General features: G+C 46.0%; 1 protein-coding gene across 4 annotated transcripts in view; it reads right to left on the bottom strand.

Moving 5' to 3' along the window:
• Window positions 1-3,694: 3,694 nt before the first annotated feature.
• LOC148480557 (beta-1,4-galactosyltransferase galt-1-like) overlaps window positions 3,695-13,522 on the bottom strand; it is a 28,592-nt gene continuing 18,764 nt past the window's right edge. For all 4 annotated transcript variants that reach the window (XM_088454212.1, XM_088454210.1, XM_088454211.1 and 1 more), the window contains exon 2: window positions 3,695-5,463. In XM_088454212.1, the coding sequence (XP_088310338.1) occupies window positions 4,139-5,446 (1,308 nt within the window). In that variant the 5' untranslated portion in view covers window positions 5,447-5,463 and the 3' untranslated portion in view covers window positions 3,695-4,138. The remainder of the gene's footprint in view (window positions 5,464-13,522) is intronic.

The following is a 13,522-nucleotide window of genomic DNA, read 5'->3' as shown; positions in this document are numbered from 1 at the left end:
ACGCATGCGCGAACCAGTCATTGCAGTCGGAAATTGTGTGCTTGCAAAATAGCGAATGCCTGCTAATTGAGTGACAGAATGAGGCGTTTGTGGGTGGTAACAGGGGAAGGTGCTTGAAAACGGGGAGTGAAGATCCGAAAGCAGGCGTGCCAAACGGTCAAAATGGGCGTTTTAAGGGTTTGCATAATTAACAAAGCAGCGTCATCGACCATGTCACTTGGTTGTCTCTTAGCCTGAACTGCTCGCATGATTGTGGTAGGAAAATGCTACCACAAGCACTGCGAGCAGTTCATACGCCTTTTGATGTACTCGATTAATCTAATAAATAGCGGAGATGATGTAGGATGCGAGCGGCCAGGGGGCGTTTTTAAAAAAGTAGCGAGCGCATATTTCGTTCGCTCGTTCAGACATAGAGGCGTCAACAGACCGCAAAGAGCGAGCGCTCAATTTAAATAGCCGGCCCCTTTTTCTGAACAAGCGAGTGCAAATAGCGTCCGGCTCTGAATCAGGCCCTTTATTTGTTTCCTCTTTTGGCAAACGGACTGACTATCGCTCTCCATTCACTCCCAATAAATCCCTAAAAAGGGCTATAAACATCACTCTCTCTTCAATACATATGTCTATAGAGCTCATAGATCTTCAATCCAACCCAGGTGGCTGCCAGGGTCGGACCCAGGATGGACCTGGGTAATGGTGCAGTGTAAATGGCGCAGCCTGGGTTATCCGACCTGGGTCATGCCTAAAATGAGCTGATTTGTGGTTGTGGAGCAGTCACCTCTCACTTTTTATGTCCTCACAAGTTTAGCAGGGCAGACCCAGGTTTAGTGTGTACCTGAAAATAATCCAGATCGATGGTGCCAACCCAGGTCAGACACCGTTTACACTACACAATGTCTAAAAACCCTGGTCGGACCCGTGTTTTTGGTGGAAAAGAGGTATAAGAGTGAGTCAGTCTCGCTCTCTCTCTTTGGGAGTGTATTCAATGACTACAGTCAGGCGTGCCGATAGCCACGCCGAGCCAGGGTAAAGGGGGTGTGGCCACATCCCATTAGGAGAATAAAAATAATTTTTTTCCAGCACCGCATGCTCGCTGGGGAGGGGGGTGCTGTAAGCCCCTCAACCCGGCGCATAGCCAGTAGGAGGTGTGATCAGTGAGCAGCTGCGAGCAGTCTCCTAGTGCAGCTCAGCACACAGCAGCTGGGCTGCTGTGATGTAAGAAGGGGGGAGCGCAGCGCAGGGCCCATCCAGCGAGCCCGGGGCAATTCGTACCTGCTCCCCCCCACCTTTCGGCGCTTCTGACTACAGTATATAGCTGGTGCTCATAGCCTCCTGTAGAGTACAGCAGCTCCTCTGCTGCCTCTTAAACTACACACAGACAATTGATGGGCCCAAAAAATCTGGTGGCTGTCGGGCAAGTGTGTATCAGCTATATGTCTGAACGATGTCGTTCACAGACATATCGCATTGGCTGTGCTGCAGAGCCGATGGACAGATATATATGCAGACCTATCTGTCCATCAGCAAGTGTGTACGGGCAGTCTTCAGATCGCCCGTTCTCATGCAGCGGCAGCCCCACATGCATACTCACCCCCTCCCCCAGGCAGCGGGATCCGCAGCTGCCTGGAAGATGATGGTCATTCAGTTTAGATGAGTGACCATCATCTGCAGATATATCTGCTACGTGTGTACCCACCATTAGTGACACTTATCAGCGGGCCTCCCCTCAGCTGACTGCGATGCTCAGCTGATGCACACTACCCCGCCTCTTTACCTCAACACCACGTCACTTCCCCAGCAGAATGTAGCCTCCGGAGCTAAGTGGGCAGCTCTGACTCTCAGCTGGCAGCAGACACTGGTCTCCGCTACTGTGGCTGCCTCACTCACCACCCGCTGCACAGGTACCTGCTCCTTCCTCGCCCACCCTGGTTCCGCTGACAGTGTTCCTAATCAGCTGCTGTTACCCCGCTTGGGTACTTAAGCAGTGCTGCGAACACACATCTGCTGACTCTTCTGAGGGAACTGCCATTTAACTACCAACTGCCGCTCCTTTTATCTTCTCTCCTTCCCCATCACATGACCCTCAGCTTTCCGCCTCCTAACTACTGCCTCGAGCTCCCTTACCAGATTATTCTGTAGGCAGCATGCTGGGGGCATATTGTCCTCATATAATCTCACATTAAATATTCACTGATAACATATACATGCATTTCCACTCAATAAAAGTACATTTTATTAAAAGAACCCATCTCAACTTTAATCAATAAATAGAAATAACATGGCCATAAGGGGTGTTACACTGTCAACCTGATCATAATGTCGACATGCTTGGAATGTAGACATTGACCACATCTACATATTCATTATGACATGATTAGTTGAAACATCCCTGGTGTTCTAGTGATGACTTACCTGGTACGGTGGGTACAGACAGCTTTGGTTTTGCCTTTAAAATAATTGCCGCTTTAAAAACACGATAAGACTTGTAGAAGTTCCCACAGTAGCTGCAGCTCGCAACCCATTACAGAACGCACCTATAAATGTGTTTACACGCATTTTACTAATTTTTTTGATGCTGTTTTATGAGAACATTTTTATTATCTTTTTGATGAATGTATTGATGGTTTTTATGTAGATTATGCATTAGTGCAATCAAAATTTATAAATTGACCTCTAGTGTTCATTACTATATCTACAGATGCAATCTATTTTTTTTTCCTTGTAGTTGTTGGGTAGGATACTAGTAGAGATCTTTGAATTGCAGTCAGTATTTATAGGTCTCAAACAGTGGAGGTTGTGAAGCTGCGGCCGCAGCACAGTCCTAAACTAAAGGAGAGGACCCACACCAACTGCAACCCCAAACGCTGCTCAGCCGTCCCAACATCGCCGGGCAGGAGTCAGTGGGAGGGCATCGGGAACCAGCCGGGTGCAGCACAGAACAGCAGCTATGGATAATCCTGTCCCCCAGACTCCGATGCCAACCGGCTTCCATTGGCTAGCTAACTATCTGACCAGTCCCCACTGATGCAGCGTTTACCTTTTGTGTTTGTCCATCACAGTTTACACAAAGTTAAAAAAAATTTTTATTTATTACATGCAGCAGTTAGATCAAAAAATGAGAAACAAAATACAGATTCCATGTTTTTATTAATATACTGTATGATATTTATATTCTGCCACCCCTAGATTCCCATAAACAAGCAGTAATGCAGTTTGAAAACTATTTTGTCACAAAACAAATAGTCCGCAAGACTTTACAGTCCTGTCCTCCCATTGGTTTTCTTGCTTGCACTGTGTTTCTGCTTGTTGGGACTTTTGACTAACACCTTTCAAAATAAGGAATAGTTGTGACCTCATTCACCTAGTATTTTTGCGCCATATGGTGCTAGGCGCTCTGTGCGACTTAGGTGCTCAGCCATGGAAAGCAATGTGTGCTTATTTACATCATCACTGCATACAAAGTCGCTCACAGTGTGCCAGGGACAGAGATTAGTACTTTTGTTGTAACAGACTTGGGCCCCCATTTACTAACGAGTTTTTATCACAAACACGAGTGATACATTTTACTGTGTATGATAAATGGTGCTCCAGCCAATCAGCTCCCAACTGTCATTTTGCTAACAGTTGACAGTTGGGAGCTGATTGGCTGGAGCACCATTTATCATACACAGTGAAATATATCACTCGTTTTTGTGATAAAAACTCGTTAGTAAATGAGGCCCTTGGTATGAAATGTGTGTAAAGTCATAGATTAAGCAAATCGATGTGTCAGAGGAGCTACAAGTAATGCCAGCCCCAGTAGTGAGTGTACCCTTGAATTGTACTGTTTTTTTGCATTAGTGATGCCACTTGGATGCATATTTAAAAGGAAAAGGCACAGCTAAACTATAGTCTATGCTGAGCCAAATATATGAGCAATGGTGAATGAGGGTACTTCTGTACATAGATGAAAAGGGTATGTCCATCACTAATACCCACCCTTGGAGTTTTCCTCAATCTGAGGATTACTGCCCAAATTTAGAACTCTGTTTCTGCCCACATAGAAAACCCGAGAATATAATCATTGATAGAAAAGGGTAAAAATCTGTAGATCAGGGAAGAATAATCTGACCTTAACAACCATTTTCTTTGGTTATTATGACTATAAATGTACTTGACTTAGGACCTTGTTAACATTTCTAATCAATGAAGCATTATATCTCCAAATAGTTTTCTCTTCAATTAATGATGTGTTCAGTAAAGTCTTTCGAGGAGGGGATCTGCAGTGGTGAAGCAGCGCTGTCTCATTAGAGACTTCTTTAGAATATCCAATAAATTTTATAACATAGTGTACAGATGTTTGAATTACCTTCCTAGGATCCACAATCATTTTCTGGCCAATGGAATGGCTCGTTCCAATTGGCTCACGCTGAACGTGCCGCAGTATATTGAATCCTGGCAAACTCTGCCAAGATGAAATGTTGGAGAAGTTTCCATCAATAGTGATGGTTCGAGGGAAAATGTGATTTTCAAACAAAAAAACACCAACTCCTGGGTCCTGTTGCTGAAGACTTTCCATCAGTCTGTTCCATGTCTGGTGTTTAACTGGCAGAATTATTTCATCAAGATCATTAAGCAGCACAAATTTACTCCTGTACATGTTCCGATAGATGCAGTCATTGAGTGTTGCCAATTGACCATAATACCCAATATCTTTGGCGTTCTTAGAATAGGAATAGTGCCATGCTCGATTAGTTCTCAGGTATCGTTGGATTGGCCATGGTATCACCTCTACAATACCTTCTGCAATGTAGTACTGAATAAATTTTTCCATCTGTGTGCTGCAATTATTAAGGTAGATCATGACCCTTTGGGCCCCCAATATCCGGTACATCTCTATGGTTTGCAAGAACTGTAAGACGTTATTGTAACTCCCAAACATTGCGGAAACGCAGACAGTAAAGTTGGCGGAAAACGGTTTCTTGTCCTGATTTTGTATTTGGAACAGGGGTAATTGTGTCATGTTTCCTGAAGGAGACATATGGACATATAGGTACTTGGCTTGGCAGTCTGGTGGTTCCATACAGAGCAGGTCCGTTGTGCCATAGGGAAAGTCGAACCGATCACGGAGTATGTCTATCTGAGCCTTGGAAACCTTCACAGATTTGTTTGTGGTGCAACAGAACCAGCAATACAGCTCCTTTACCTCTTTATGATGAATAATGCTGAGGACACGAACTGCGCTTTTATTGTGTATTCGATTGTCGAAATATGCAGCTATGATAAAAGTCCGGTTGTCTCCCAGTGGTGTAATAGTATCAGTGGTTAGTCTACTATCACAGCAGGTACACGGAGGTCTCCAGTGATCCAACGGAGTGTTCAAAGGGTTGGTAAATAAAAATATCAGTAGAAAGGTGGCAGTCAATACGACAGATATATACATTAGCTTCTTCATTGAGATTCTGGCCATTGTATCAGGAAACGAAACTAGAGGAGAAAATTGAGAACACACTTGAGGAGGCGAAGTGATAAATGTATAGAGCATGTAATGATTATTCTCCCTATCCTGCCCAATTCACTAGGAAAATTCAGGAGTCTCCTGGAGGATCCAAGAGAGTAGATAACTATGACATAGGACAGTGGTTCCCAAACAGGGTGCTCACCCTAATAGTCTAGGTTTTAGGGATATCCATGAGCGATAACAGATGATTAAATCAAAATGACCAAGGTACAAATTAATTCACTTGTGGTCAATAATAGATTTCCTTAAAACCTGGACCATTAGGGTGCCTTGAGAACAGAATTTGGGAACCACTGTCATAGGCACTTCCTTGGTTTGTCACTTGAGCAGCATGGTGTGCCTTTGCCTCTTAGCACTGAGGTCATGGCTTTGATTCCAGTCATGTCAATATCTGTGGAGTGTTTGTATATTCTCCCCTTGGTTGCATGGGTTTCCTCCCACACTCCAAAAAAATATACCAATTAGTTTAATTGGCTGCTGACAAAAAGTACCAAAAAGCATTTGTATGTGTACATGTGATAGGGAATATAGGTTGGAAGCTCCACTGGGGCCCCCTTTATGGAACATAATAGATGGGTTGCCTTAACACTCTAAATAAATCATTAAATCCCAATAAATATTTGAAGCATTATAGTGTACATTATGCTACAAAGTAAACACTGTGGGAGGAATAAACACTTACCTTAAAAACGACTGTTCTTGTTCTAATGGAATCCCTATGGAGATTTGTACATTGTAGGCAGTGCCAGATTAAGGTCCACAAGTGTCTGGAGATGACCTTTCTGACGGGCCTATTTGTGCTTCTGCAGAAGGTGTGACCAGCACGGCGGGGGTGTGACTACGGATGTGGGGATTGGGGGTGACCAGTGCTGTGGGGATGTGGTGTGCACATAGGGTATAGCTAGCACAGCTACTGCCTACGGTCAACCACCTCAATCTCTTTACCTTCTTGGCTTAAATTAATTATGCACCACCTGTTATATTATTGTGCACTAAAAAAAAAAAAAAAGTTAATAAAATATATATATATATTTATTGTGATAGGATCACTGGTAAAGTGTAGCAGGCTTGAGTTTCGGCTTTTTGAAAAGCCGGTTTGGGACCTGGGGGTTGTGGGTGAGAGGAGAGGGAGGGCTCCACCCACGGCCACTCCAGGTTTTGGTTCTCGCAGCCTGGTAACAGGCTTGTTAGTTTTCCACCTGAGAATGGCCAATATAAGCCTAGTGTGTTTAGGGCTGAGTGTCTCACCTGGGAGAGCAGGCAGGGAGTTTGCTCAGAGACACTTGAAAAATCTATTTGTGAGTACTGTGCTGTGCTTTGTTGCTGGTGAGGGCATTAGGCCCTGCCAGGTTCTGGTAGTGAGGGAACTACCTGTGAAGTTAGTGCCCCGACAGGGCTAGGATTTATATTTATGTTTTCTTTATATTTCTGTCATTGTACAATAAAGACTGGCGCCAACCAGCTTGTACTTGCATCCAGACTGGTGTGCTGCTTCCCTGTTGCTGTGTGTGTGTGTGTAAGGCAGGAGTCCTCTACCCAGGAGAGGGACCCCCTAACCTAACGGTGTCACAATATGGTGGAGAATGCGCGCAACCCCACACACTGAAGTTGCAGCGAGAGGGAAACTTTCCGTTTAAAAATTAAAGGGACAGACACCCAATTTGTGAGTGTGGAAATAACACTGTGTCCTTGGAGTCCCATAGAGGAGGCGTCAGCCAATGCTCAGAGAGGCAAGGTTCAGCTTCCAACCTACACCCCAGGACAAAATGGAGGACATGATTAAGGCCTTGCTCCAAGCTACAGCAGCTCAGCAGGAATCTACCAGAGCTCAGCAGGAGACGAACAAACTTCAGCAGGAGACTAACAGACTTCAACAGGTCGCCATTGAGGAAACCCGCCAGGCCTTAGCGGAAAACAGCCAGGCCATAAGAGAGGTGGTACAGCACCTGGTCGCCCGGCCCAGAGATGTTAATACTGGTCCTCCTACCACCACTCACTCTGTACGAGCCAGTCACTTCCTCCAAAAGATGACTTCGGGCGATGATGTGGAGGCCTATCTCGCCGCATTTGAAAGAACGGCCGAGAGGGAGAGTTGGCCCAAGGAGCCGTGGGCAAGTCTGGTGGCACCTTTTTTGTCTGGGGAGCAACAAAAAGCATATTTCGACTTATGCCTGGCTGATGCCAAGGACTATAAAAAACTAAAACAGGAGATCCTAACTCGTTTGGGAGTCACCACCTTTGTTCGTGCCTAACGGGTCCACCGCTGGGAGTTCCATAAGGACAAGCCTCCACGTTCACAGATGCATGACCTCGTCCATCTGTCCTTAAAATGGCTACAGCCCGAGACGCTGACGGGACCACAGATCGTGGAAAGGGTCGTGATGGACCGGTACCTGCGATCATTACCTGTGACTCTGCGCAAGTGGGTGAGCCATGCAGACCATAAGTCCACGGACCAGTTGGTCGAGCTGGTGGAGAGGTACGTGGCGGCTGAGGAGCTGATGAGTATGCCCCACCGAGCCCCGATGGCGCACCGGCGAACTCCCACAGACACTGGTAAGACTGTTCCAGGGGAGAAGGGTGCTGGGCGGTGGAATGTACCTAAGACTGAGGGTGTAGAACCTGGAGACAGGCCTGCCAGGCCGGGAAGGATCTTGCCCCGTAAATGACTAGACATTAATATGACTCAGTGTTTCCGATGTGGTGGCTTCGGCCATATTGCCGCTAATTGTGCACTTACAACTGAACCTATGCAATGTGATACTGCTCATGTCTACCGCAGGGGGTCTTTCTTTGCACAGATAGCCTGTACGGCTGACCGTCAGGCTGTGACTGATAAGCACATGTGTGTACTCACTGTAGATGGCAACCGAGTAGAGGCACTGTTAGACTCTGGTAGCTTGGTGACACTTATAAAAGCTGAGCTGGTGAACACCTTGCGGCGTGAGGGGAAAACTGTTGGTGTGACCTGCATACATGGGGATACTCGATATTATGTTACTGCCGAGGTGAACATCGAGACACCATGTGGTTCTGCTATAGTTTCTGTAGGTTTGGTACATGGTCTGATGTACGATGCAATATTGGGGAGAGACTTTGCTCACTTCTGGAAGTTGTGGGAAAGCCGTTTTGTTCCAGAGGTGAACAACCCCGATCCATTTGAGAATGTTGTCGATGTAGTGGAGGAGGGAGTTTCTTCTGAGTCAGGGTTATTCCCTTTTTCTACTATGATTGGCGAACTAGAGAATGCGGAGCGTGACGGTGGCCCGCCAACTGATGTGCCTCCCATTGAGGTGGGAAGTGTTGTTGGGCCAGGTGATCGTCTGCCTGATTTAGAGGTCAGAAGAGAGGTCTTTGCCGTGTAGCAGTTGAATGACCCTACTTTGGTAAAAGCCAGGGAGAATGTAAAAGTAGTTGATGGTAAACCCGTAGACCCTCATAGTCCTTTGTCCTATCCCCACATGGCAATGTGTCAGGATTTGTTATATCAGGTGACTAAGAAGGGGGAAGATGTTGTGGAACAACTAATAGTTCCCAAAGCCTACAGAAGAACAGTGTTGGATCTGGCCCATGGTCATATAACGGCAGGCCATCTAGGGGTAGAGAAAACCACTGAGCGAATAATGCAGAGGTTTTTCTGGCCCGGGCTTCATAAAGAGGTATATGACTATTGCGCATCCTGCCCTGAGTGTCAGTATCATGCTCCCAGGCCACATTTTAAGGGTCCACTAGTTCCATTGCCTATCATAGAGGTGCCGTTTGAAAGAATAGCGATGGATTTGGTTGGACCCTTAATGAAGTCTCCCAGGGGACACCAGTATATTCTGGTCATAATGGATTACGCTACCAGGTACCCGGAAGCGATCCCGTTGCGCAATACGTCAACCAAGACCATTGCCAGAGAGCTAGTTCATGTCTTTAGCAGGCTGGGTATACCTAAGGAGATACTAACTGACCAGGGTACACCGTTTATGTCCAAAGTCATGAAAGAGTTATGCCACCTGTTCAAAATTGAACAGTTAAGAACTTCGGTTTATCACCCCCAAACCGATGGGCTGGTCGAGAGGTTTAACAAGACGTTGAAACACATGCTTAGGAAAGTGGTCGACAAGGATGGTAGGGATTGGGACTACTTATTGCCATATTTATTGTTGGCCATAAGAGAAGTTCCCCAGTCCTGAACCGGATTTTCACCCTTCGACTTGTTGTATGGGAGACACCCAAGGGGGTTTCTAGACATTGCCAAAGAGACATGGGAGGGGCAGTCTAGTCCTTACAACACGGTGATTGAGTATGTTTCTCAAATGCAGGAGAGAATTGCTGCGGTAGTGCAGATAGTGAGAGAGCACCTGGAACAGGCTCAACAGGCACAGCAGAGGGTATACAACCGCAATGCTCGGTTATGCAGCTTTGCTCCTGGGGACAGAGTGTTAGTATTGGTTCCCACTGTGGAAAATAAACTTTTGGCTAAATGGCAAGGGCCCTTTGAAATCTTAGAAAGAGTGGGGCAGGTCAATTACAAAGTTTACCAGCCGGGGAAAAGAAAGCCGGAACAGATATACCATATAAATCTATTAAAGCCCTGGAAAGATAGAACGGTACTGTCGGCCGTCCGAGACCCTCCAGTAAGTCCAGGGCCCTTAGTTACCGAAGTGACAGTGGCAAAAACCCTGTCGGCAATTCAACAACAAGAGGTCAAGGAGTTTCTGATCAGAAATAGGGTGCTGTTCTCTGACGTACCTGGGAAAACCTCGGTCATTAAACATGACATCATCACTGACCCAGGGGTTAAAGTTAATCTAAAGCCCTATAGGTTACCAGAAGCACAAAGAGAATCGGTGTCGAAAGAAATTAAAAATATGCTAGAATTAGGGGTTATTGAAGAATCACATAGTGAATGGTCAAGTCCCATTGTGTTGATTCCAAAGCCCGACGGGAGTGTGCATTTCTGCAATGACTTCCGAAAGTTGAAAAGTGTTTCAAAATTCGATGCCTACCCGATGCCAAGAGTGGATTAACTGATTGAGAGACTAGGGACGGCAAGGTATTTAACGACTCTTGACCTAACCAAAGGGTATTGGCAAGTACCGTTAACCGAGAGCGCCAAACAAAAGACAGCTTTTTCAGCGCCAGAGGGCTTGTTTCAGTACAAGATGTTGCCCTTCGGGCTACATGGGGCACCTGCTACCTTCCAAAGAATGATGGACAGGATTCTAAGGCCCCATAGATGATATGCGGCTGCTTATCTGGATGACGTGGTCGTTCATAGTCCTGATTGGCAGTCACACTTACCCAGGGTACAAGCAGTGTTGGACTCCATCTATAAGGCAGGTTTGACGGCCAACCAAAAAAAGTGTTGTCTAGGCATGGAGGAAGTAAAATATCTGGGGTACACCATTGGCAGAGGCCTGATAAAGCCTCAGCTCAATAAAGTTGATGCCATACAAAACTGGCCACGGCCTCTGAATAAGAAGCAGGTGAGAGCCTTCTTGGGAATTACGGGGTACTACAGGAGGTTTATACCAAACTTTGCCACCATGGCAGTCCCACTGACTGACCTGACCAAAGGCAAACAAAAAGTCATGGTAGAATGGAGTCCTGAGGCAGAGAAAGCTTTTCAGGAGTTGAAAGTAGCGTTGTGTTCCCAACCAGTCCTGATGACTCCTAATTTTGAAAGGGAATTCATTGTACAAACCGATGCATCAGAAGTAGGTATAGGAGCGGTCCTGTCCTAGAACAAGGAGGGTGAGGAACACCCTATTTTCTATCTTAGCAGAAAGTTGAATGTACATGAGAGAAACTATGCCACAGTGGAGAAGGAGGCGTTGGCCATAAAGTGGGCGTTAGAGGCTCTCAGGTACTACTTGGTCGGAAGAAAGTTCAAATTGATCACTGACCATGCCCCTCTGAAGTGGATGTCTGAAAATAAGGACAGTAATGCGAGAATTACAAGATGGTTCTTGGCGTTACAAACTTTAAAATTTTCAGTGGAACACAGGCCAGGAAGCCAGCTGGCCAATGCTGATGCGTTGTCACGCGTTCATTGTTTGGGGGCTTCAGTTGTTCCGCCGCACAGGTCGAAACAAAGGGGGGGGGATATGTGATAGGATCACTGGTAAAGTGGTCTGTGGCAGGTACATTTGTCCCAGATTCCTGTCTTTTGTGTTTTAAACCCCCAGGAGAAAGTCTGCAGTGTAGCAGGCTTCAGTTTCGGTTTTTTGAAAAGCCGGTTTGGGACCTGGGGGTTGTGGGTGAGAGGAGAGGGAGGGCTCCACCCACGGCCACTCCAGGTTTTGGTTCTCGCAGCCTGGTAACAGGCTTGTTAGTTTTCCACCTGAGAGTGGCCAATATAAGCCTAGTGTGTATAGGGCTGAGTGTCTCACCTGGGAGAGCAAGCAGGGAGTTTGCTCAGAGACACTTGAAAAACCTATTTGTGAGTACTGTGCTTTGTTGCTGGCGAGGGCATTAGGCCCTGCCAGGTTCTGGTAGTGAGGAAACTACCTGTGAAGTTAGTGCCCCGACAGGGCTAGGATTTATATTTATGTTTTCTTTATATTTCTGTCATTGTACAATAAAGACTGGCGCCGACCAGCTTGTACTTGCAAACAGACTGGTGTGCTGCTTCCCTGCTGCTGTGTGTGTAAGGAAGGAGTCCTCTACCCAGGAGAGGGACCCCCTAACCTAACTGTCATATATATATATATATACACACATACACACACACACACACACACACACACACACACACATACAGTGATCATACTGATAAAATTGCAGTATGTGAGTCCCATAATGTATAACATTTGAAGTCCTAGGGCCCCGTCATAATGTAAAACATTTGAGAGAAATAATAAAACAATAGTGTAACAAATGATCCTGTAGAGCAGGCCTGGCCATCCTGTGGCTCTCCAGTCGCTGTGAATCTATAAGTCCCAGTATGCCCTGTCACAGTTTTACTATTGGAGAATCCTAAAAGTGTGGCAGGGCATGCTGGGATGTGTAGTTTCACAACAGCTGGAGAGTCACATGTTGGCCAGGCCTGCTGTAGAGGCTTTATTTAATCAGTGCAAGAGGAGCAATAAATTATATACACACACTGCATGCATCACAGTTGAAGGGCAGAGGACAGTTAGGGGGAAGATTGGATGGGACGTAAGAGATCAGTGATTCAATTTCTATTTATATCACATTCCAAAGAAGAAACAGAAGCACCAAACCTATGCACAAACAGCCGTCCTGCCGCCACCAAATACGGTTTGTATAATTGGCGTGTTAGGGGAGTGTCAGTGAAAGCGGCTGCCTACGCAGATGCACAGCCCCAGGAATAGGAGGCCATGGTCAGACGGAGAAATTGCACTTGCCATAGGGCTGGTGTGACTGTAGGTGGCGCATAATGATACACCACTCTGTATTATAGCGTGCATTCAGCCGCACGGATGTACACAAGGAAAGGAGTGTATAGAGACATTTGCATAAAGTCACAGGTGTGTGACCACCAATAGACGCTGCTGCATCCAACTCAGAATCAGGCCCTATGCCACATTGTAGTGCCCCGTAACACACTATGTCACTATGTAACCATGAATGGGAGCAAGTAATACGTGGGTATGAGAGATGCAGATCTTGTGCTGAGCGAAGAGATCAGGCTGGGAGATATTTTAAAATCAGTAAAGAGATGTATGTTGGTGTGGCTTGGTTAATAGCCTTATGTGTAAGTAAAAGTATTTTATATTGAATACAGTAGAAAACCCGGCAACCAATGGAGGGACTGAGAGCGGGGCAGCAGAGATGAATGTTTGGCAAGGAAGATAAGCCTCGCAGCTGCATTCATAATGGATTGTAATGGCGAAAGACTGATTTTGGGAAGACCAGTAAGGATTTGGGAAGACCAGTAAGGAGACTATTGTAATAGTCAATGCGGGAAATAATGAGTGCATGGATTAGAGTTCTTGCAGTGTCTTGTGTGAGATATGGTCGAATTTTGGATACGTTTTTTACATGTATGTAACATGATTTTAAGACAGA

The sequence above is a fragment of the Taudactylus pleione genome, unplaced genomic scaffold (assembly GCF_031769625.1).
Source record: "Taudactylus pleione unplaced genomic scaffold, aTauple2 ptg000610l, whole genome shotgun sequence".
Lineage (NCBI taxonomy): Eukaryota > Metazoa > Chordata > Amphibia > Anura > Myobatrachidae > Taudactylus > Taudactylus pleione.
Note: the sequence above shows the minus strand (reverse complement) of the source record. Positions and strands in the feature narration are given on the sequence as shown.